Source organism: Pongo abelii, chromosome 1, assembly GCF_028885655.2.
Source record: "Pongo abelii isolate AG06213 chromosome 1, NHGRI_mPonAbe1-v2.0_pri, whole genome shotgun sequence".
Classification (NCBI taxonomy): domain Eukaryota; kingdom Metazoa; phylum Chordata; class Mammalia; order Primates; family Hominidae; genus Pongo; species Pongo abelii.
The window spans coordinates 52,005,054-52,030,354 of NC_071985.2; the positions used below are offsets into that span (position 1 = coordinate 52,005,054).

At 32.4% G+C, this 25,301-nt stretch overlaps 1 protein-coding gene across 4 annotated transcripts in view; it reads left to right on the plus strand.

Annotated features, from left to right (window-relative positions):
- Positions 1-25,301, plus strand: part of DENND1B (DENN domain containing 1B) — a 265,750-nt gene that overhangs the window by 143,899 nt on the left and 96,550 nt on the right. For all 4 annotated transcript variants that reach the window (XM_054523755.2, XM_024234528.3, XM_024234539.3 and 1 more), the window contains 3 exons: positions 4,293-4,393; positions 10,091-10,136; positions 14,905-15,006. In XM_054523755.2, coding sequence (XP_054379730.1) covers positions 4,293-4,393; positions 10,091-10,136; positions 14,905-15,006 — 249 coding nt within the window. The remainder of the gene's footprint in view (positions 1-4,292; positions 4,394-10,090; positions 10,137-14,904; positions 15,007-25,301) is intronic.

Here is a 25,301-nt window from a genome sequence, read left to right on the forward strand (position 1 = left end):
TTGTCCCTTCTCATGATTCCCATATATACTTATGTTGTAATTGAAGTCCATAGTAAATCAGTCTTCCCAATGTTTCTATTTTGCATTAGTCAGCTCTTTGGAACTGTATTAGTTCAATATATTGGGTATGCTTTATGAAAATATATGTGCATTTTAAATATCATATGCCACATAAAGATAAAAAAATTTTTTCCATAAACCTTTATTTGGTAAATTCATTTTTCTCTGAAAATTATAACAGTGTATTATTCAGTTTCAGGGTATAATGCCAGAGATATGTTTGAAGTGAAACATGGAAATTCTTTCCTTTTACCCTTTTCTCTGCTTTCGTGAGGAACAATTGTGGTATTAAAGAAGCAACTGACGATATTAGAAAAGCAATGTGGAGTCTTGGCCCTGTCACTAATCAGACATATGATACTTGGGTAATTCTAGCCCAAAGAAAGACTATATGATATTTCATTTTTCTTTAAGCTTAAAGATTCAATATATCATAAATAACTTTAAATTAATAAGATTCTTCTTACTTGGCTTATTAAATTGTTCTCATTTCTTTGTAGTACTTTATATTGCAAACCAAACTTCTAAAATATGTAGTTTATTTTCCTTTAGTTTGTGTATTCTCAAAATGTTCCAGGTAAATAGTTTATTATGATAGCACTCTCTTCAGAGGTATGTAAAAATGTCATCCAGAATAATATTTAGAGTCTTTGCCATGTCCTAGAAGGCTCTATTTTCCTTTAATTTGTATATTTTCCTTTAATTTGTATATTCTCAAAATGTTCCAGGTAAATAGTTTATGATGATAGCGCTCTCTTCAGAGGTATGTAAAAATGTCATCCAGAATAATATTTAGAGTCTTTGCCATGTCCTAGAAGGCTCTCCATCATTGATTCTGCTTCTCTAGCTGACCTCATCTCCTGCCATTCTCCCACTTCCTCCAGTCTAATCTCACTGACTTCCCCATTGCTCTGTGAAGATGCCAGGCATGTTCTCACCTTGGACTTCTGAATGCCTCGTTTCATTTACCTGGAATGCTCTTCTTCCCAAATCCACGATTTTACTCTCTCCCTTCACTTAGGTTTCAGTTCATATGTCACCACATTAGAGTTCTGTAATCCTCCTATCTAAAATAGCCCCCCACCCCCATCACTCCCTACTTTAGGTTTCTTTATAGATCTAATCTCTGACAATATTTATTTCACTTGTTTATTGTTTGCTTTCTCCACCAACACGTAAGCTCCATAGAAACGGGGACTTTGTTCTGTTTAGTACTGTGCCCCTGTTGCCTCATAGGGATTTCGATTGCATATAGCAGACACTCAAAATTTTTGTTGAATTAAGCAAATGAATTATTATAATATTTTCAGTTGCATAATTACCTTATGGACTCTAGAGCACCTAGAGACTTTATGAAAGCACTTTAAAGCACTTAAACTTTTAGATATATTTTGAAAGTGGATCTGAATTATAGTCCAGTCATAGTATTCCGTTAGCCACCAGGATAGAAGAAATCTCAATACATAAGAATATAAAAAAGATAGAATTGATCTGATTTAAAAATAAAGAATGTTTGATCTATGAGAGAAAATACTTAAAGATCATCTAGCATAGAGTTCTTATTTTAAAGATCAGAAAACTGAGACATGGTTATATCTGTAGATATGCCAGAGATCACATGGCTTGTTGGTGGCAGAGCCCTAATTTTGTGTCTGTAATATACATGTTATGATTTTATGCAATTTACATATGAATGTGTTACATTTTCTAGTAAATTTGTTTTATTCTATTTACTTGCAACTTTGCTATCATCTCTAAAAGAATATGCCATAATAGTATTTTCTCATTTTTTTTAAGTTTCACAGCTCTTGCATGCTACTAGGTGAATATAGAGGATCATCTTTGGGATGCTTCCGTCTTCTTTGGAAATCTCCATTTAGGTGTCTCATGGTTAACAGAATAAATATTTGCCAAAGCAGATTCCTTATAATTCCACTTAAACCTGACACTTTTGCTATATTACCTTTAATAATTCATTCTGGTTGCTTAGTTCCAGAACTGTGGTTGGGGAGGAGTTGTCATATATTTTTTCCTCTGCTTGTCGCCTATACCCCACATCCAGAAAGTTGCCGAGTCCTGTAGAGCTTGCTTCTCTCCTGGCAGATCTTGATTAGCAGGCATAACCCTCTACCAGGTGCTGGCCATTGCAGAAATTTTGTGACTCTGCATATAATTACAGAAACCATCCTCTAAGAAATCAGTCAAATTCATCAGATAATGTTGAATTTTGTTAGCGAATAACTAATAAAACTTCATTTAAGGGTGACCAGTAAGGAGGCAGGGAAAGTATTTACATGGCATTTAGTAGAGTGCTTTGGACTCTGGGTATGCCCAGTGAAATAAATTGCCCAGTGAAATAAAGTGAGGTATTAAATATAATACCTCACATTAAGAACGTGTTTTTCCTGTTGCCACAGTTTTTATTTGCTCAGTAACAAAAAAAGAACACTCTCTCTTTATTGTTGTTTTTAAGGCTTTTTAAATGAGCTGTTTAAAAAGTCATCTGTGTGCAGATTGAGAAATTGAATAATTAGCTGCCTTTCAAAGCTGCATAAGCTCTTTTAGCCCATCAGGTTAAAAAGGGGGTGGAAAGAGTTAATACAGTCTTAAAGAGGCCTAATTTACAACTAAGGAGTACCTGAGAGCTCTTGGAGAATTTGACACAGTGAGTTAGATCAACCCCATTTTCATTTCCCTCTCGCTGCAGTTTGTAACATAAATAAATCCATGGTCTATAATTGTTAAATGGAAGTATTTGAATGCCTCCTAGTGGCATATTGTAGGCTATAATTAAGGAATTTAAAAAGTAATATTTATTGAAGGAATACTATGATAACCTATTAAAGCTTGTAAGTACAAGGTAGTAAAATCCTTTAATGATAACATCCTAAGTGAAATCAAAATACATTATTTGCCATACAAAACTGATTAAAAACGTGACTGGAAAAAATATAATACATATAGCAAAGATGAATATACTTTGAATAAAAATTTTTGGTTTTGGTTCAAATCGAGTTATTTTAATTGACTTTATGTAATGGATCTATTTTGCACTTAAACATAGACAAATGTGGCTAATAATAGGATTTGGACCGCTTTGTGTACATTCTTTTTTAAAATTAATTGTGCTTATCATGTAGTTTCTTTAAATATCTTTGTATAATAATAGAGAAAATGGTTTATAGAAAGTCTGGTTCATTTTCAGATGTTTTTTAAATTCTGATATTCAAGTTGAATAAAATAATTTAATCGGTAACCTTGAAATACAGACTATAGCAAAACTTTAAAATGATTAAGAATGCTGACTTAATTATTGCTTTATGCATAAAAATGACTTTACATCTACAGAAATATAATTTAAAATGGAAAGAAAGTCACATTGAAAGAATTCTGATGAGGGTCAGAAGATGGGAGAAAAAAGTGATATCCTTTTGTTAAGCACTAAAAAATGTTTAATTAACTGCTTATCAAAACAAAACAATTAAAATGGCAATTACCTTTAAAATAACAACAATGTAATTACAGCTGTTGTGATATAAAGCTAGGAAACAAAATGTTAATCTGGAATGAACAGTTTAAATATGAAATTATGATATACTTGGCTTCCTGTAGTACAGCTGTCAAGCTTGGGCAGTTCGCTGGTCAATAGTGACATTCTATGTGTCAGTGAACAGAGTCTCTTGATACCATAACCCGCAGTTCACACATTACTGAAGCTCCAACTGTCGAACATTCAAGTCCCCTGATATTATTGCAGCTTCCAGACTCTCCTGACTGGCTCATGTTTCATTCTTTGGCAATTTGCCCTAATGATATCCCACAGGAGCTTTCAGCCTCTCTTCCTTTCCATATTTAATCATGTTATATTAATCTGAGTGATACACAAACTATGCTGTAAAAATTGTAATTTCCTGCAATTTTTCTAAGATGCACACCTAATTTTTCAGTTTTACTTTTACTTATGTTCTAAGTTTTCAATCCCAAGCTCTGTATTTTCAGATGATTATGACTATCTACATGATTCCCAAGAAGCTTCTTTTGCTGTTTATATATGTTTCAGAGGGGCCTCTGAGACATAATACTTTTTACATGTAGAATTGGTAAAGACAATGTTATTTATGTAGTTATGTAAATTGTTCTGTGATTACTGTTCATTGTTGATACATTGAACATTGCTTTTTGTTTGGAAGGTCAGCAGCTACTTATTTTTGTTATCCTTTTACAAATTTTAGTTAACTGCCTGTATCCATGGATCAGCTGCTCTTCTATACCCAATGTATTGGCAACACATATACATCCCAGTGCTTCCTCCACACCTGCTGGACTACTGCTGGTAAGCTGGCTTTTGCCAGACTCCTTTAAGTTTAGGTTTCATAATTAGATATCTGTTTGTTTGTGAATTAGGGAAACTTGGGGGCATATTTAAAAGAAATCACAGAAACTTACATTTTAATAAATAGTAAAGATGGCTTTTATGAAGGACAGAATAATTCTGTACAAAGGTAGCACAAGTTTATACTTAGCAAACATAAGGTTCTTTAGATTTTGTGAATTTCTTCTGCAGTCATTTAGATAACTCAATGTAAAATAGAAAAAAATAACAGTCTTAAGTTGTGTTTAGGAAAACTGTATAGAAGTTATGGTGTCAGTTAGAGAACCCAGTATCCCAGGTGTCAGAATTTGTCTGGCAAATCTGCCAGCAACCACATTGTCTCTGTCAGGGCATACTCCTGTTACCTTTACTTCACAATACACTTCTTTACCCCTCTTTTTTCAATAATAGCACACCAAATACCAAGGACTGACAAAGGGGTTGTCTCTAATACAAGAATTCTTGTGTTTTGTTTAAGTCAAAGTCTCAGCCTTGAGCCACCATGAAAAGCAATGTTGAAAACTATTGGGAGTAGTTCTGAAAAGTTTCCTGGCATTAGACACAATTCCTAAAGGATCCCACCCAATAACCAGGCCTCTAGACCCTCCTTCTTCTCTTTGCCTGGAAGAGTCTGCATATTTATCATGAGTCTAAACAAGGATTAGACTTCTAAATAGCAGCTTCTGGGCCTTCTTCAAGACTAGGGAGGGAAATGTTATCTTCATTGCATAATCATCTTCTGCAGGTATAGCCTAATTCTTAAGAAATGTGATGGGATTTTTCCTCTAAATCATTGTGCACACACATAGAAGGAAACAATTTTGACCTTAATGTGTTTGCTTATTTCACAGCTAATGTTACTAAAACACAGCACTTTTAGAATCAATGCATTCATTTAACTTTCTTATTTCATAAAAGGCAGAAAGTATTAAGGATTAAAAATGATTTAAGTTCATACATAGAGGGTTTCTATTAACTTTTTATGACTGAGCCTCTTCAGAACAAGTGATTGTAGTGACAGCACATGTACTTGGCCACATATTGATTATGTTAATATATTGGTGTGTTTCCACAGCATGGTAATATTGTTAGTATTGATAATGCTGTGAAGTAGGTGCCCAGTGACCTGCCATTGCTATTATGCTGTTTGAGAACTAGAAAGGAGAAACTGTTTGGCAGGAAACTATAGGAATGTAGTTTATATTGTTAAGTGTCACACACACAAGTCTAAGAATCAAGCTAAATTTATAAATAGGCCCTTTGTTATTCATTTTAGAGTTTTTCTTTAACCAACACACCTATAATATTTTAGCATTCCTTAAAGGGAGGGTCTCTCATTTATTTATGTTGACATATGCAGTAGATCTTTGTATATACTGTTCAGTAATTAAACTTTACTTATTTAAAAATATATTTTACAGCAGTATTTGGAAATATATTGATATATGATTTTACATAATATATCTTTAGAATTACATTTTACAGATGATGTTAGTGCCATCTTAATTTTTCTATTAAAATGTTCTAACCTCTTAAGAGATAGCACACCTTTAATTAAGTTCAATTATCTGTAATGAATTACACATTTAAGACTTTCTAAAATGTTATTTAGAAATTATTATATGACACAGGCAGTTCTGTACTAATTTTTTTCCAGAGCTTTTCTGATCGTTTCTACCCCTGCCATAAAATTCAATGAAGTAAGCTTGTTTCATATTTCAGTCCCTGGAATTTTCTTTCTAGTGTCTAATGTCTGAAATAGTCTTTGGGTTGAGTTCTAACAGCTTCCAGGCCAAAAACCTCCCTGGGTTCAAAGAGTAAGTCAGTGATATTCAAACAAGAAGTTATCTGAAACTTCCTGAACCTTAAGGTCACAATGATAGGCTCAGCTTCTATCGTAGGAACTGAGTAGTATAATATAATTTTTTTTTAAAGAATAGCTATCAGAAAACTTGGTAAACTAAACTGTTTCCTAGGGTAAATAGTTTTCTTCCATTTCCATCCCTGAGGATAAAAAATCATACTGATCTACATGTAAAAGGGAAAAAAATTACAGACCATCCCTTCAATCTCATAGTACTTGATTAAATACTTTTTATGAATATTCCAGTTCAAAAATAGTATCATGAAGATTAGATGGGAAAGGATATATCTTTGCTAACTCTTTGGCATGATTGGAACTTTCTGAATCCTGAGGTAATCCTACCTCCATAAAGTATTTCTGTTTTTGCAACTGGTAGCTCTGGTGTGGGTTGGACTGTGGAGAGCCATAATGCCATCTTGTGACCATGGATGAATATCGCATCTTGGTCCACCAATAAAGCCTTGCTAGTTTGTTGATTCGTTCATCCATTCATTTGTTCATTAAACATTTAGTGACCATCTATTAATATTTGCCAAGCTGTGAGTATGTAATGTAATGAATAAGATTTAGTTTCTGCCATTGCAGGATTCACAGATAGCAAGAAATACACACATACTTACATGTGCACACATGCACACACATAGCACAGTGTAATACTGCAATACTATAAGTATTACAGAATAGGCATACAAAGGACCATGGATGGCAACACATAAGAAGAAGTGGCCTACAGTCCCTGGTAGCTTAGGGAAGGTGCCTTGGAGGAAATGACACCGTCTGCATTTTCCCCTAATCAGCCAATGTAAGAGTACTTTAATGTGGCAAGTCTATGATGTTGCAAGACAGTCTTAACCTATCTAAGTCCATAAACACATGGCAGGTAGTGTGACTTTAGGACTAGTAAAATTATAATTATCTATTATTTGTTCATGAATGGTTGAGTCACTATTTAGGCTATATGACTCTTCTTTTTATGAAAGGAGCAGATTTAGCTTCTGAGAGAATAGGTTTTTTTAAAAAAAAAAATGGAAAATGTGTTCTTTAGACTACCCCAACAGACTGCTGTTATAGTCTGTGTCATGGGTGGTCTCTTTGTAAGGAAACCTAAAAAGAAAAAAAAAAAGCTATTCTTAAGTACAGATGAATTGCTACCAAAAAGAAGCAGCAATCATATGGAGGCTTCTGTATCCTATCTTTGCAAAATAACTTCATTGAAAAGAAAGATTTAGGACAGTTTTTCACATAGAGGACAAAACATCAGTGTTGCCAGGAATCTCTTCTTGACTTTTTAATGCCCTTATATAATTAGGAAATTTAAGCTAGGTTTGCAAAGTTACTTTTCATAAGATTTGGGTGATTTCATATTAGTATTACACAATCCAGTTTTTGTGAGAAACAACTATTCACTCTATATTCTGCAAAATGTAATTATTTTAGGAAATTAGTCTCTAGGTTAATAATGTTTACAGTTCTAACATCTGTGTTTTGGATTTTGTGAGAAATTGGTGAGAAGAGAACATGTGGAGATAACAAGTGATCCCGTTTTAAAAGTTTCAAGTTATTATGTGATTAAATTTTGCATACAAGCTTTTTAATGGATATTTTTATGCCAGCTTAACAATTTTTATAAATGTGTTTTTTATACTTCTAAAGGTAAGTGTATCTTCCATATAGTTTAAAAAAATGTTTTCATCTGGGCGAAAGAGCGAGACTCCATCTCAAAAAAAAAAAAATGTTTTCCTAGATGTATTGGGTAGGTTATTTAGCAGTCTGCTTCTGATTTTAAGAAACACTGACCCACCCATTTATCCCACCAACATTTGTAAAATGGACTTAGTAATTATTGTTTTTAGAAGGCTTACCTATTTTAAAACTCTTTCATTAAAATGTACTTTGAAATTTCAGACAGCATGGGCTTTTCTGTATTATAAATCTTGTGAGTAGAATAAACTAACCTGAGGTTAATTGGAAGTTTACACAGTGACTTTAATAATTTTATGCTATTTTGGACATAGGCAGGGCTTGAGATATCTAAGATCATGGGAATTGCCTAAATTCATTTTGTTAAACTTATCAAAACCTTGTTGTGGAAGCCTAGATTTGTTAGTGATATGCATTTTATGTCTTCTTCTCTGGAGACCCAGAAGGAATTCAGGGATGAGAACTTGAATTAGGGAAGTAGTGGAACGGTCCACATTTGTTCCTCCTGTTTTCTTTTGAAGGTAGAAAATCTGTTAGGTCTTAAGGATATCAAGGCCTATAAATAGTTTTCAACTTTTAGCCAAGTGAAGTATCCAGAATATCAGATCAATTCCAGATGGTCTCTTGCATTCAAATTAAAAAAAAAATGGGAAGGAACAAAGCTACAAAGGGCAAAGACAACTGGGAATTAGAATCTAGTACAATAAGAAGTAATGAACTGGAATGTACAGGCTAACGAGGAGTAAAATAAGAACTTTAGCACTTATTTTGTAAATTCTGGATATATAGATTAGTGGTTAGCCATCTTTAAATAAATTTGGAACTTTTTAAGGTTACTTTGAAATCTCTGGGTCTGTCAGGGTGGCTGTGTAATCTATTGCTGGTTCTCAGTAGCAAAGTGAACACATAGAAATTTGGACAGCTCTGTTCTAATAATGACAAAGATGTTTAGAAAATTATGCAAATCCTTTGAGAAAGAGGATTACCTGTTTGCATTAACAGAAAAGGTGCGTCATAATAGAGCACAAAGATGCCTATAAAAGAATTGCCAAAAATGTTTTATTTTAAAATAGCTATTTATTCATATATCTGCTATTGACTTCGTAGATATCTGTCAATTCTCATGTTTTTCTGTTAGATAATATTTTAGGTTTGAAATGTCAAGTTGAATAATTTTCTTCTTGTATTTCATGGGAAGTATTTCTGAAATAACCAGCAATTCTTATTTTATGTATTAAAAATTTAGTATCTATATTTTTTGCAAGAGTATAAAATCCATAGGGAATATATTCTGTTTATATTCTCTATTATTGTTCCCAAGTTTCTACCCTAAGGCCTGGCACCTGCTATGCTCCAAATATCATGTGTTGAATTAATTAATTCAAGATTATTCTCACACTTGGGTATTTTTAAATTTATTAAAATTATTAATAAAAGTGAAAGTTGGATAAATCTGAATTTATAAATTAGGTAAATAAAAGACAGTGTACATGAGGGGAAAGATAGCAGAGTAGGTGAGGAAATTGTTTCCTTTTGTACATCCAGTCCCAGAACAGTGCCTGACAAACAATAAGTCTTGATAGATATTTGCAGACTGACCCTCTGACCCAAATATTTGGTGACATAGGAGGTATGTATCAATGAATATATATATTAAGAATATCATAGAAATAAGAATTTAATTGAATAGGAAAAGATGTGCAAAAGGGATGTTAATAAATTTGATGATTATTTAAGATATATTTGCTATGAGGTATATGGAAAAGATTCAATTCAGACTATGGCCTAGACCTGGATATTCTTCTTAAGTTAAAAACAAACCAACAAACAAACTTTTTAGGCATTATAACTCTTGATTAAATTATAAATGATTTTATGATGTTTATAAAAAGCAATCTTAATTTTAAATATATTAATGACCTCTAAGATTATATTTGAGCTTTATATATTGAATAATTTTGAATATCTATAATGTGTTATGCTGGAACTGAGCATTTATTACATTTAATTTTTAATCATTTTGAATTACTTATACTGTTGTTTCAGTTTTAATGAACTATATGAATCTATGCATATATATATTTTTAATTTAGTGCCCCAATGCCATACCTGATTGGAATACACTCCAGCCTCATACAGGTGAGTATCTTTCAGACATGAGATAGTGATAAAATTAACTCATAAAATAATAGTTAAAACAGTTTTGTTTTGAAGGAATATCAGTAGTATAGGACAAAGAAGTGACTAGTTTCATATTTAGAGTATGCTTATCATTTTTAAAAAGACAACATTGAAATAATTTCATTTAAATTAACATACTAAATGACCATTTTTTATGGCATGAAATCCATAAAAATAGGTTAGTTATGTTTGGTAGAAATCATATGGTAAGTTTTAAATACTAAAACTTCAGTCCTTGATCAGTTGCCTTTTTTTGTGGCAACTTGAGATCATTTATATCTCTTTTTCAGACCTATATTTTGAAAGTCAAAATTTATGTACTTATGAGTCATGAAGTAAAATTTTTTATTTTTCAGACTTCATTATGTTCCCATTTATCAGTGTATACATTTTAAGTGTGGTTTTAATATACTAATCATGAACTTTAGAATAGAGCCTTAAGTTTTAATTTTCAGTTCTGTTGAGGGATATAAAGTTTAGTAATTTTTTCCACAATTACCACATCATTTTAAAATTAGTTTTGTCACTTAAGTTATTCCTATAGTGAAAGACCTTGAACTATTAACACCATGAACTTGAAATTAGTGAGATTTCCAGGAAGGTCTTGGTATAGGATCAGCATCTAATAAAATAAGCAAAAGGCTTGAATTAAAACAAAGGCTTGGGTCAATTGAGTGGTGTCATTATGCTAGATGCTATCAGTTTTATTCAGATAAATTTGTCTTTTTTTGCTGGTTGTACAGATTGTACTTTAACCCAGTTTCTAATGAGCAACCTAAATGAGTTAGCTTTGGTTTTCCTCTTGCCATCACTGTATACCCTCCATCAGTCCTTACTTTGATCAAAGATGAGTCTGTTGATATATTTTAAAACTCCTGAGGATCATATTGGGAGAGAGTCATGCCCCTCTAGGAGGCCCAGGTTGTGGATTCCAACCGGTACTCTAGCTTTGGGCATTTTTTCTTATCACAAAATGCTAGGGCAACATTTTTTATTTGTTTCACCAATAACAAAAAAAAAATATTTAAATGAATATCTTTAGTAGGTTTGTTTGTAATATTGAAGTCTGAGTTGGTTAACTTTATGACTCCTTATTTTTTATTCATTTCTAGAAAACTTATTCTTACATGCCAAGGTACTTTCAGTGAAAGGATAAATTACATAAAATATGAATGAGTAGGTACTTAATTTGTTAATTAGATTGTGGAATATATGACTAGCATTTAATTTATCAGTAATATGACTTTATTTAAAATCTAACCTTGGTTGGATTCTTTTCTAAAAAGAGTCATCAAATTTGATTTTTATATTAGTGTACTTGTTGCTTCTTAATGAATCTAATAGGATACATAATTTTTATAATATGTTTATTTATTTATAGAGATGAAAAATATTTGAAGTTGTTGGTTACCTGTTGATGTTATAGTTTTTTTTTGCATAATGATTCTACATCAACTTTTAAAACAAATGATTCAGCGTTTCCAAAATACTGTATAAAAGGGTATATATTTTAAACATTCAATTAAATTTATCATATATTCTTGGATACCTATAAAGAAAACCAATACTGTTTTTAAGTAGCAAATTTAAGAATTATTTGCTTCTTAAAAAGTGTTGTCTTAGAGAATAATCCATTCTGACTTTAAATTGGCTCTTATTATTAAATGAGAATATTTGAAGCCATTATTAGACTGGTGGAAATCTCTGTATTTTTCGTACTCTGGACTTATCTAAGTGTCTTAATAGTCAGCCTTATTTTATTTAATTGGTTTATTAGTGAATGAGAAGCTGTACTGGGGACTTCAGGAATTCTTTTAAAACAATTGGATACCATTCAGCAACTTTCTTGTTAATCTATTACAAGATTATGTAAATCCTGCAAATTTCATTCTTGTTATGCCACTATTAGGCAGATTTTTTCACTAAAATTCCTATCTTTTATGCTTTTTAATTTTACCAAAATGGTCTCATAATTAAAATATTGATACAGCTATTTACATATTTAGTATGTAAGACTGAACTGAGTAAATGTTTGCATTTTGCTTGGCAATTACAACCAATTTTTTCTTTAAGGAATAATTAAAATATTTTCTTATTCCCTCTCCCTTGGTCAAGAGAGTTTCAACACATTTTATTGTGTTATTAGGTTGGTGCAAAATTAATTGCGGTTTTTGCTATTTTTTTTTTTTTAATGGCGAAAACTGCAGTTAATTTTGCACCAACCTAATGTAACAACTTCTAAATGTAGTTGTTCAAAGACATGAAATTAATATCCCTTAACATCTTTCTTTCAGTTGTTTTAATGAAATTATGAGTAAAGGATGGCCAGATCTTTTTAAAATACAAATTTCCTTCTAAAATAAAGGCTAAAGACATTTTGTTCTGCCTGAAAACTAGACTTTGGGGATGAACTCAAGGCAGACTAAGGCCTGCAGGTCATTAGGAATAAATTAGTAAAGGCTACAAATGTGAGGATTGTCTTGTTTTAATATACAACGGATTCTAAATAAAATGTTGACCCAGTTTTATAAGATCATGTGATTGCTGCCACTGTGTCATTTCTTTGTATTAATGTGCAAAAGTACCTTTGTAGCCATATTGTATGGAAAAGTTAAACATAGAGGATGTGAGAAAGACTTCACTAACTTCACCACCTTACAGTTGTTCTTAATAAGCATTTCAGTCTATGTCTAATATTATTTTCTTATTTTTGAAGAAAAAGACAATTTTTAAAATTTTCTTAATTTTGCATCTCATAACTTATGAGATGTAACAGTGGGACACAGAAAGAGGTACCATTTTATATACCACATGACTTCCCATGCCTATTTAGAAAAAAAAATAGCTGAAGTCTAATTTGGAGAGAAAAAATAGATGAAATATTGATACTAATCCAAATTAAAAAAAATTTGTTACACTCTATTTTTTCCTTTTTTGTTAATGTATTAATAGAATTATTTTCATGTTAGGGAACCTCAGTTTATTAATTTGAAATGAATATATTTTTCTATTCTTTTTCGAGTGCTTCCTTAAATAAAATTTAATATTCAGCAATTACCAGATTTTTAAAACTAAGAGCAGTTTTGAAAAAAGTGTACATGTCATAGTAGTACTAATTTCCTTGTTCTGAGTTTAGTGATAATGTCCTCATAAAACACTTTGGGGGCACATAGTTTTATCTTAGGCTATTTACAGACTAACTCATTTTATCCCTTAACAAATACATCAGGTTTATTTGATTATCTTTACAGTTTCTGTCATAAAATGACAACTTAAAGTTGAAGATGAAAATCAAAATTATGACATGTTTTTTCACACAAATGCAATTAATATAATTTATATTTTTACATATAAAATAGGTTATTGTAGTTATACTATAGTTACTTTATAGGTAACTATGCATATATGTACTTAAAGCTTTTTAAATATATGTAAACATGTGAAAAGAAAAGGAAATGAGTGTATTTGTAAATATTTTTGCAGTAGTATCATTAGTATCACTATAAGTGATTCTCTGCTAATATCTTAGAAGTGGCATCTTTTAAGTCTTTATAATAAAGAAGACAGATTTTTAGAATCATCTGTCCTCACTGTAGACATTATGCCTTTCTTAACATGTGGAAATTCTCTGCTTTAGACTACCATGGCTTTAGAAGGTTTAACATTCTGATATGCAGAGATTTGAAATTGTAAATGGATCAGAGAAATTTTAATTATGACCAACTTAAAATAACCAGTTTGGCCAATTTAAAATATAAGGTAATAATAAGATTTTAAGTGATAATTTTCAAAAATGACTATTATTGTAGGCCACCACCTAAAAAATACCACACTAAAATTATTAACCTATTGCTAGTTGACTTTATACAATTATGAAACTTAGAGTTCATGAATATATTTAATTAATGAGCACTTATCACTAAGGAATAATACTATTTGTTACAAATTAAATAAGACTAATAAAATTATATGAATTGTTTAAGTATACCTTTTAGTTTAAGTAGGAAAAATGAACCATAAGTATTTTCTTTAAGGATGAAAAATATGATAAAATTCTTATTTACTATTATTTGTACACATATTGAGATAATTTGACTATTTTGATTAAACTTTCAAACAAATGGGACAAGTCAAGATAGTCTGATAGGCTATTAAATTTGGTACCTTCTGTTGAAATTCATGTGAGAAATATTACTAACAATAAATTCCATGTTACATTTCTCTTGTTCAGCTTTCGGTCCTCATCACCAACATATACCTTTTGGTATGGAATATAGATAAAAAATTTAAATTATAGTTTAATGCTGTAGTCATAGTTATTGGTTTATGTTATCCTTGCAATATGATTTATGCTAAACATAGGTATAGCGCTGGCCATGAATTCTTATATCATGGGACTGAACTTAAATAGATAAATTTTAAAGAATATAATTTGTTTACAGTTTGATATAACTGTGCCTATTTTATAAGAATTTTTGTTGTAGTTATGTTTAATATAAGATGAGGAAATATTCAATTTTAAGCATTTTTACTGAATCTTTTTGTATGAGTTGTAGTCAGACTTTCTCAGGAGGCAAAGTTGTTTCTATCCTTTCATAATATAGGATTTTCCTTTTTTCTTTTCCTAAGCCTAATGCATTAAGATAATATTTTCTGTTTCCAAGCTCATCATAACTTTGTAAAGTAAATATACTGATTTGTATTCGTAATTGTGTTTTTTTAATAGAGAGTGAAAAACAAATCATTGGAAGATGTTGTTATGTTAAATGTTGATACAAACACATTAGAATCACCATTTAGTGACTTGAACAACCTACCAAGTGATGTGGTAAGTCTGAAGGCTATTCAGTGGTAAACATATATGTTTTCTCCTGGACCTCTGAATTACTAAGTTATTTTTCCCACTTTTAATATCTGAAATAAAAGGGTTGGGTATTTGCATGGGGTGTGAGAGAAATCAATGTTGATTCTATATTTAATATTTTTACCTTTTAGCAGTTGAGATTTTGAATGGAACATCATATTCCTTATTGTAAAAGTAAGATCATAATTAAAAAGCTAGATGCATTCATTAGGCAGAGTTTCTTTAAACCCAAGTCTCTTCATCTCATCTTAATCATTATATTACAAAGTAGGCATTTCTGTCTGCCTAGTGGCATGTCTTGCAAAAAAATGAGAGAGTTTTTGAAGGCAAGAAGAAGAAGGGGGCCAATTACCGGCTTTTGCTTCCCTGCCACCTGCCAGCGCTTTTCCTTTTAATTAATGATCTGATGTTACTGGTCAATATAATAAGAAATGCTTGTACAGTTGGGGTCAGAAAATTCTGGCTTTGATCTCCCTCAACTTTCTGAAACATTTATTTGTTTTCTCTAAATTATTTCAGTTTTATTTTAATCTTTTCTATCCTGCTGAGGGCCGCAAGAATGAAAACCTACACTGTTTGTCATTTGCTTTGGCAGAGCAAAGACTGCTTACTTAGAATTCTATTTGTAAATTAAACTGCAAACCCAGTTTGTCATAAAAGACATCTGATCCTTTTGAAATGACGAAAACTGTCTTTTGTCTGCAAAGGCTGATAAATTAAGTGCCAGTTCTCTTCTGGTCTTTGATCTTGCGGAGGGTTATGTGTGTGTGTGCGTGTGTCTGCAGCTTATAATGGGACATATTCTGTATGTCACGTTAAATAGTCTCCAAAAGTGCATTATTTTTGGCCTTCATATTCCTTAGTACAGGATAAAAATGCAAACTAGTACTGTTTCTGTATATATTTTAATGGCTACTTAAAAATGTTTTTATAGCATAGTTCTAAGTTAAAATAACTTCCTTTTTTAAAAAACAAAGCATTTATTCTTTATATGGATATTAAAATTTGGGAATAAAAATGCCTTCAGAGCATATTTTTCTGTAATATTGAATACTTTGAAATCCATTATTAAGGAGTTTGAGAAAGTGAGTTTAAAAATCCTAAACTCAAAAATACACTAATACCAGCCTTGATTGTCCTTCTGTCTAATGATAGGAAAAATATGATTTTAAAGTCAAAATCAGATTATTTTTGCCCATAATAACCTAAAATACTTGCTGACCTTGAGACATATTAAAATTGAACTACCTTATCTTACTGTAATAAAACTTATGCTATGAATGTACACATCTAATCCTAGGCCAGTGAACAATTACATCTTTTTAGCTCATTATAACTAAATTACCTCCTTGTAAAATATTTGCAAAAACAAAATCACAAAGAAATTATTAGAGTTACTCATTTAAAAATCAATAAAAGTATTATTCAATGGATAGAGAAATAATTATGAAAATAGAATCCCAACTTTTAAGAATGCTTTCCTTATATGCATGTACTTCCTACTGTTAATGCCCTAGGGAGAAAGATTGTTTGTTAAAAAGAGAAAGAAGAAAAAAAAGAGAAAGAAATTCAGCTTTTCTGTACGTGATATTAAAATTTTTATAGGCAACTTCAATCAATGATAGATGATTCTTGAAAAAATAATCTTTGAAATTTTATTTTTTGATGGGTGATTCTTTTTTAAATTGAAAAGTACTACTTTCCTAGTAGAATTAGTTTGATGATTAGAACATTTATTTAGATATATGGAGAAGTTAAATAATGTTTCACACATGTAAGTATTTAAATATATGGAGAAGTAAATAATATTCACACATGTAAAGGCCTAAATATATAAAATGACAGAGGAGACCATCTTGTTATTTACTCATAAACAACAATATAAACATAACTGAAATATTTAAAAATATAGATAAAAATTATACTGAAAGGTGGTGTAGACTGATTAAATAAATATATGCTTGAAATTCAGGGACACAGACTTATAGAGAAATTTAAAGAATAGACAAAAATAGTTCTGAGATGGAGCTAGGACCATTTACTGAAAGTGTGAGATGGTTTAAAGTTATAGTAATTTTCTAAAAATATTTTGGGTGATTTTTAGAACCCATTTCTAATAAATATAGCTTTTTCATCAGTTTTCTAAAGTTATCTCTTACAATTTTGGTGGAAATAGGATGAAGCATCACATCATATTTTAGAAGCTCCCCACCCCACTAGACAGAACAGTACAATTGTAAATGTTTTAAATGAGATGTGTTAAAATCACAAATGATCTTACTAAAATTTTTTGTGTGTGATTTAAATTGATAAAATATACTTGAAACCTGAAAAATGTTACTATTAGTATTGTTTGATTGTTTAATAGGTTAACTGAGATTTAAATGGGGGGGTCCTTTTAAAATCCTTCACCAAAGCATTTAAATTATACTTACAGGCTGGTTGACTTTCTATGCATGTGTACTCTATTATTGTGTCAGATTGACCAGTGGTCTTGGCTGTTCAAAGGTCAGTGGTCACAGTTGTCCTGAATTACTAGTTCTTTTTTCCTGTGGACCCTCTGCTGTGTTGCATGCTGTAATCTTCTTAATGGCTTCATTCCAATATTCACACATAATATTTTAGATTTATTGACTGTTAGAAATACTACCATGCCAGTAGCAGTTCCGCTACTCTTAAGGTATTTAAAATTGGAAAAATAAATCAGGGCAAAGCTTTCAGGATTCCTTTGTTTTCGTTAAGGGAGGGGGTAAACCTCTTTTCCTGTCTTCTGACAAGAACACTTGTTTTTTGATTTCATCATTTCACTATAGATTTGGATCATTAAGAGAAAAAAACAAATATTTTATTGGGAGTGATTTTAACGATATTGATTATTACATGGAATAACTTTTAAAGGTGGTAGATCCGATAAAATATACTCTGGTAGTTTTTGTCTATTAATATATTGTGACTTTAGTTTTTTAGTGGCTGTGCCAAATAGACACCTACAAACATCTGTAGTATAGTTTGAATGTTTTGAAATAAAAAAAAGTAAATGTTAGGACTCAGTTACAGCATCAATCACAGTTAGTGTTATTGTAGTATGTCTATAAGGGTGAGAAAAAGAACCAGTTGAATTAAATATAACATTTGAAATCTCAAATGAGTTGATTTTAATTTATGAAAATGCAGTATTAACACCTCCTATTCCAAATCTGTATACAATTTAGTTTTAATTGTAATAATTTAAAATGTATTTCTGAGATATTCCTGCTCATTTTAGTTTTTATCATCAACATTTTAAAAAGCAATTTGGAGGTTGTTACTATTTCAAATATAAATAGAATTACTCTCTTACTAGGAATTAAGCTAATAGAATTATAAGATTTAGGAATTCTCTCATATGAATATTAAACAATTATAAATTCCTATAGATGAAAGCACATTAGAATTGACATCTGAAAAAGTTACATGTATTAGAATATTCATTACAACAGGCAAGTTTTTTTTACCTGTATTGCTTAACAGTCTCTAATAATTTAAACTCATTAGATTGTAAGAATAGTAATAATATCGATAGGTCAATATGCTATTCCTATTTTAGATAAGAAAATCAAGGCACAGAAAGTATACTGTTAATGGTATATCTATAGATTCAGTTCATAGAGGTTGATCCTCAGGCCTGTGTCCGAAACAGTAGACCATGGTCCCTTTCATATAAATGTGATATACAATGTAATGAATAACTCATTTAAAATATATTATAGACACTTACTTGCCACTTGAACTTGTTAAAGAAATATCAGTTTGATCCATTTGATTTAAATTAGGATTTTCAGCACTATTTTTAAAACTTCATTTTCATCTTAAATATAATACTATTGGAAAATAATTTTCTGTTTTCTACTATGAGGGTATATAGAAAATATAGTACACTTAAGAGTTATTGTACAAGTCACTGTAGACCACTGTATGTTACAGGATAGCTATATTTTGTATGAAGCATATTTAATTACTAAAATGTTGAAAAGACCTTATTATAATGATGCTATCTAAAATATATATATTATAGTGAAGCTTTCAGGAATCATAAGAAGGAGTGCATTAAGTGGTTTTATTGTGATAAAAAAAGGAAAGACACAAATTGCTCTGAATCACCAAAAATCATTAAGAGCATGTAAGAACTGGAGAAAACCTCTAAAACTCTGATATCAAATGTTTGAATATCTACATTCAAGTGAATTTATTAATTTGGGGATAAGTTTGGAAGAATTAGTTTTTTCAGAGAATTCTAAAATAAACTTTTCAAAAAATACTAAGTTATGTAAGCAAATTAAACTCTTAGAACCACACAGATTGTCAATGGATATGTTTAATTCATTGAATATTTCCTGTAATCTAACATGAAGGTTTAACATGTTAAATTGTCATAATATATGTTATAAAGAAAAAAAAGGGCCCCAGAGAATATTATATTGGTTCCAGGTTTGCCACAGTTCTGCTGTAATCCTTATTGTGTTTAATGGTAAATGAAGTCCCTAACAAATTTCTAGGGTGGTCAGGTTAGAAAGATTCATTCAGCTTCTAGAGTAATTTGGAGAACATTTTATTACTTCAGGAGACGAATACTGCTTTCAGTTTGCCCTTGGAAAAGTATAGTCATGCTTTTTCTCCTCTCAATCTCCAATTGTTAGAACTCAGGCATCTAGTTGTACCTTGCCTCCACCACAGCCTTGGTACAGTGCTTTGTAAATAGGCATTCAATAAGTGATTGCTGAAAGGAAATATAATTGCACTTCTTTTATCTTTTGTAATAGAAACTTGCTTTTAAAGTCTGTTTACAGTTAACCTCCTAGAACATTTTATAAGGATATTTCCATTTGACTTTAATAATAATAATGAAAATGAGAAACCTGGACGCATATATAAAGTATACTTTTTGACTATGAGTATAATCTTTTATTTCCTGTATTTAGAAAAAGAGACCATGTTGTGATGGCAATCATTGTGCTTCTGCATACCCAGCTGAATGTCTGTGGAAACTCAGCTATTCTTTTAAATAGTTATTATCAGAGATATAATTATTTACAAAGTAGATTTTTTGTTTGTAGGTAAACTGTTATAGATTTTGCTGTTCTCCCAACTGTTTTCTTGGTGTATATTTTGAAAATATAAACCTTAAATGCTAGAACAAAGAAAACAAAAGCAAAACCCGAAAACCTTAACTGTGCTTCTGAACATTTAAAATATTTTTGTTAGTTTCTCTCGATTGAATAAGAGAACCTGGCTTTCCCACAGCAATGATCCAGGCTTTGGTAATCCCCCCCTTTATGTCTCTGTACTTTTGCCGTTCTAAAGTTGATTTATTGTTTGTTACTTTTAGTGATTTTAAGTGCTCAATGAAGTTCCTTGGCTTTCTCATGGCTTTTCATTTCCAACTAAATTACCTAGCCTTTCTTTTAATGTCTTCCTCCCACCCACCATGTATTATCTTAATAGCATGCTTCTTTCTCTTGTTACTGCAGATTTTTTTTTTTTTTTCTAAAAAAGGTAAACCTTGATTTTGGCTTTAAAATTATTTCCAATTTATTTCTGGTCCTTTAAATTCTTGATTTTTCCATATCCAAGCAACTTTTTGTGTGTAATATTGTGAGCACTGTCACAATAGCAGTTCCCAAACCTTGCTGATATCATAATGACCTGGTGACCTTTTAAATGAATTATGTTTCTGAGCACCATCACAGATACTTTGATTGAGTCAACTAGAGGAATAAATGTAGAATTGTGCCTGGAACAGGTTGTTAGATTTGTTCATTTATTCATTCATTCAACAGGTATTTATCAAGTATCTACTATGTACACGCATTGTGCTAAGAACTGGGTATATAGTGGTGAACGAGCAAACATATACCCTGATTTCATAGAGTTTATGGTGTGTTAACACTCATCTAGTATTACAAATAGAGACAAATGTTATAAAAGAACAGGGTGCAGTTGGAGAGAATTACAGTGATATCCTAATTTAGATTAAGGGTGAGATAGGTAGAGGCTGGGCCTGTTGTAGCTCAGTGGCACGGGAAAAAAACCATGTGTGCCTCTGTGGTGCAGCAAGGCATTATCTTATGTGGTAGTGCATAAATTCTCGGGGGCTCAAGTGTTCTTCTCCAGCTTAATAATAAAGGCTGCAAGCCTGAGGTTTCATTTTTCTTATGATGTGGCAGGAACCTGATGCTGTGCCAGTTGCACTGAGGATGGGATTTCAGGTGCACCAGTATGAGAAAGTATAGAAGCAGTTAGGAGCTTGGTCTATATTCTTATTTCATATCTCTCATATATCCTTTATACTGTTTGTTTATTATCCTTTATACTGTTTGGTATATTTATTAGGGTACAAGCTAAGCTGCTATAACAGAGAAACCTAAATACTCATTCTTAGATAAAAATAGAAATGTATTTCTCTGTTGTATAATAATTAAGAGGTAAGTTTTCCAGAGATGTGGGACAACTCTGCCATCCTCAATACATAGCATCCAACTCCACGTTTAAGGTATGCTCTTTGTCTACCTTGCCCCAGAATAAAGAGGAGAATCCACAGAGGAGTATTCATATCCCTTTTAGGGACAGCCTGAAAATGTCATGTTCCTCAACTCACATTCCATTTGTCTGAACCCAGCCATATGGACACACCAAGTTCCAAGGGATGTTGGAAACTAGCTGAGTTAACCTAGTTTTGTTAAATATGCACCAGTCCAAACTTAAGATTTCCATTAGCAAAGAAAGGGAGAAGAGATGTTGGTGGACTTAAAGCCATCTCTGCTGTAAGTAAACTGATAAGAAAATAATTTTAGCCAAACTGAGATGCCATTTTTACTAGTCCGCACTCTCAGATCAGCCTTTTGTGGTACAGCCAAGCTCAGTGTATCAGGAACATTTTTCTGCAGAATTGGCCTCAATGATGATGAGTATGAGTAAGCCAAATGGGAGGAGGAAGAAGAGGGGGAGGAGAGATAACATATATAAAGGTTTTCCTGTGGGGAAGAGGTTGGTTAATTCAAGACCTATATAGCTGTAGTGAAATACACAAAAGAATTATGCAAAATGAGATAGTAGAGATAGGCAGGGGTGATCATAAAAGATGTGTAATTCTTGTTAAAGACCTTAGGATTTTATTGGAAATTCATTGTATACTTGTAGATGATACCATATTAGTTAGGATTTGACAGGTACTTTAAACATACAATGAAACAATGTAATGATACACTCTGTAGGTAAGTATATCATATGCTTTTCATTTAATAAATGTTAAAGGTTACTGTTTTAATCTTCAAATAGAGACTTGTTAGAAAATTATTAAGAGAGAAGTGTTAATTTTGCTTCTTAATAAACTGAACTTTAGAAAGGTTAAAGAAGTGTAAGGATTTAATATCTAATTCATGTGATAACTATAACATGATTCATGGGAGAACAAAAGTTTTCAACTTTATAACTTTGTTCTACAGATAATTATTTGACACTTTAACTTTTCTAAGTGTATGTAGTTTTTAGAGAGCAGTTTAGTTATATGAAAGGAAATATTTAAAAATATCTTAGGAGTGTTTTAGGTTGTGTAGATTATCTAAATATTATTTTGGAACACTTATTTTTATCTTCTTTATCCTGATGTTTCTCTTTGTGATCATTAAAAGTAAAATAAAAATTTCTAGGTATAGCAGTTAATATATTTTTACTGCAAAAACATATCTAGAAATCACATCTAAAAGTTAAGTAAAAGAAAAAATCTGTTACTTCTCGGAAAAACTCAACCCCCTTATATGCGCTGCTTTCCTGGCTTACTGTCCTTTGGTATAATTACTTCGTTACTTAGACTGGGTGCACATGGCTTGCACTCTTTTAACGTGTACCTATTTGCTGTGTTTACTCATGTAATTCTGTCCTTTTATTCATAGTCATTTTAGTGCTAAGAGGGTAAAAGTGGGGAATTGGTGGTAATATTATTCATGCTGTGGTGAATTCCCAGCGTGCTAAAATCCAGGTTATAATTCTTCACATGGATGGCTGCTTGGAGGTCTGAATTCTCGCTGAAAGGAATTTAAAACATTTGATAAGATCAATGAAATGATGCTTATTTCTGAATTTTCTTTTCATTGTTTAACTTTTCATTTGTGATCTATCCTAATACTAAATTAGACTAAAAAAATGTATTTACAGAGTGTAAAGTCTCTAAAGACAATAAAATAAAATGTCCTTTGTGAAGTAATCCTTAGCCATTGGAGGTTGAGGCTAGCTTGCTTTCTTAACAATAAAAAGAGAAAACAATTGATACTTTTTCAGTATTAATAGGATTATGTGATGATAGCCATATGACTAAGGCTCCAAATGCTTTTCTGAATTCAGAGTTATGTGTGAGTATAAGCCTTAGGATTTCATGGGAAGAGATACATTTATTTCATAACTAAAGTTAGAAGTTTGGAAATTAAAGCAGAAAATGCTCTTTCCTAGACCGGGTATTAAAAAGTACAGGGCAGACACCATCATTTTTATAGATTAAAAACTGCTAAAAGCTAATTAACACTGCAAAGGGCATTGGTAACTGGTGATAATTTACTCCAGTGATGTAAAGACCAGAAACACAGCAAGGTTGATGCAATGATTTTATATTATATTAATATCCTTATATCTAAAACTGATTTTTAAAAAACAATTGTTTTCTTACAGACTATTTTTGAGCATTCATTTGCCCACGTAGAAACACTTAGCTGCCCATCTGGTCTCTGAAAAACAGGAACAACATCAGATGTACTGACAATTGAAGCCCACTAGAGTAGGTCAAGGAAAAATTATTTTTATGTAATTTGTAAAAGTTGAAATAATGTAGAAAGAGGCAAAGGAGAAATATAACTATATTTCTTGCCAGGCAATTTTAGTTTAAAATCTGTATGAAATTAGATAGCATACTCATGTAGAATAACATTGTCCAAAATAAAATGTGAGCCACAGGTATGATTGTGTTTTCTTGTAGCCACATTAAATCATAAAAGAAATAGGTGAAATTGGGGGGAGGAGCCAAGATGGCCGAATAGGAACAGCTCCGGTCTACAGCTCCCAGCGCGAGCCACGCAGAAGACGGGTGATTTCTGCATTTCCATCTGAGGTACCGTGTTCATCTCACTAGGGAGTGCCAGACAGTGGGCGCAGGTCAGTGGGTGAGTGCACCGTGCGCCAGCCGAAGCAGGGGCGAGGCATTGCCTCACTCGGGAAGCGCAAGGGGTCAGGGAGTTCCCCTTCCAGGGGTGACAGACGGCACCTGGAAAATCGGGCCACTCCCACCCGAATACTGTGCTTTTCCGACGGGCTTAGGAAACGGTGCCCCAGGAGAGTATAGCCCGCACCTGGCTCAGAGGGTCCTACGCCCACGGAGTCTCGCTGATTGCTAGCACAGCAGTCTGAGATCAAACAGCAAGTCCGCACCGAGGCTGGGGGAGGGGCGCCCGCCATTGCCCAGGCTCGCTTAGGTAAACAAAGCAGCCTGGAAGCTTGAACTGGGTGGAGCCCACCACAGCTCAAGGAGGCCTGCCTGCCTCTGTAGGCTCCACCTCTGGTAGCAGGACACAGACAAACAAAAACACAGCAGTAACCTCTGCAGACTTAAATGTCCCTGTCTGACAGCTGTGAGGAGAGCAGTGGTTCTCCCAGCACGCAGCTGGAGATCTGAGAACGGGCTGACTGCCTCCTCAAGTGGGTCCCTGACCCCTGACCCCTGAGCAGCCTAACTGGGAGGCACCCCCCAGCAGGGGCAGACTGACACCTCACACGGCCGGCCAGGTACTCCAACAGACCTGCAGCTGAGGGTCCTGTCTGTTAGAAGGAAAACTAACAGAAAGGACATCCACACCAAAAACCCATCTGTGCATCACCATCATCAAAGACCAAAAGTAGATAAAACCACAAAGATGGGGAAAAAACAGAGCAGAAAAACTGGAAACTCTAAAAACCAGAGTACCTCTCCTCCTCCAAAGGAACGCAGTTCCTCACCAGCAACGGAACAAAGCTGGACGGAGAATGACTTTGACGAGCTGAGAGAAGAAGGCTTCAGACGATCAAATTACTCCGAGCTACGGGAGGATATTCAAACCAAAGGCAAAGAAGTTGAAAACTTTGAAAAAAATTTAGAAGAATGTATAACTAGAATAACCAATACAGAGAAGTGCTTAAAGGAGCTGATGGAGCTGAAAACCAAGGCTCGAGAACTACGTGAAGAATGCAGAAGCCTCAGGAGC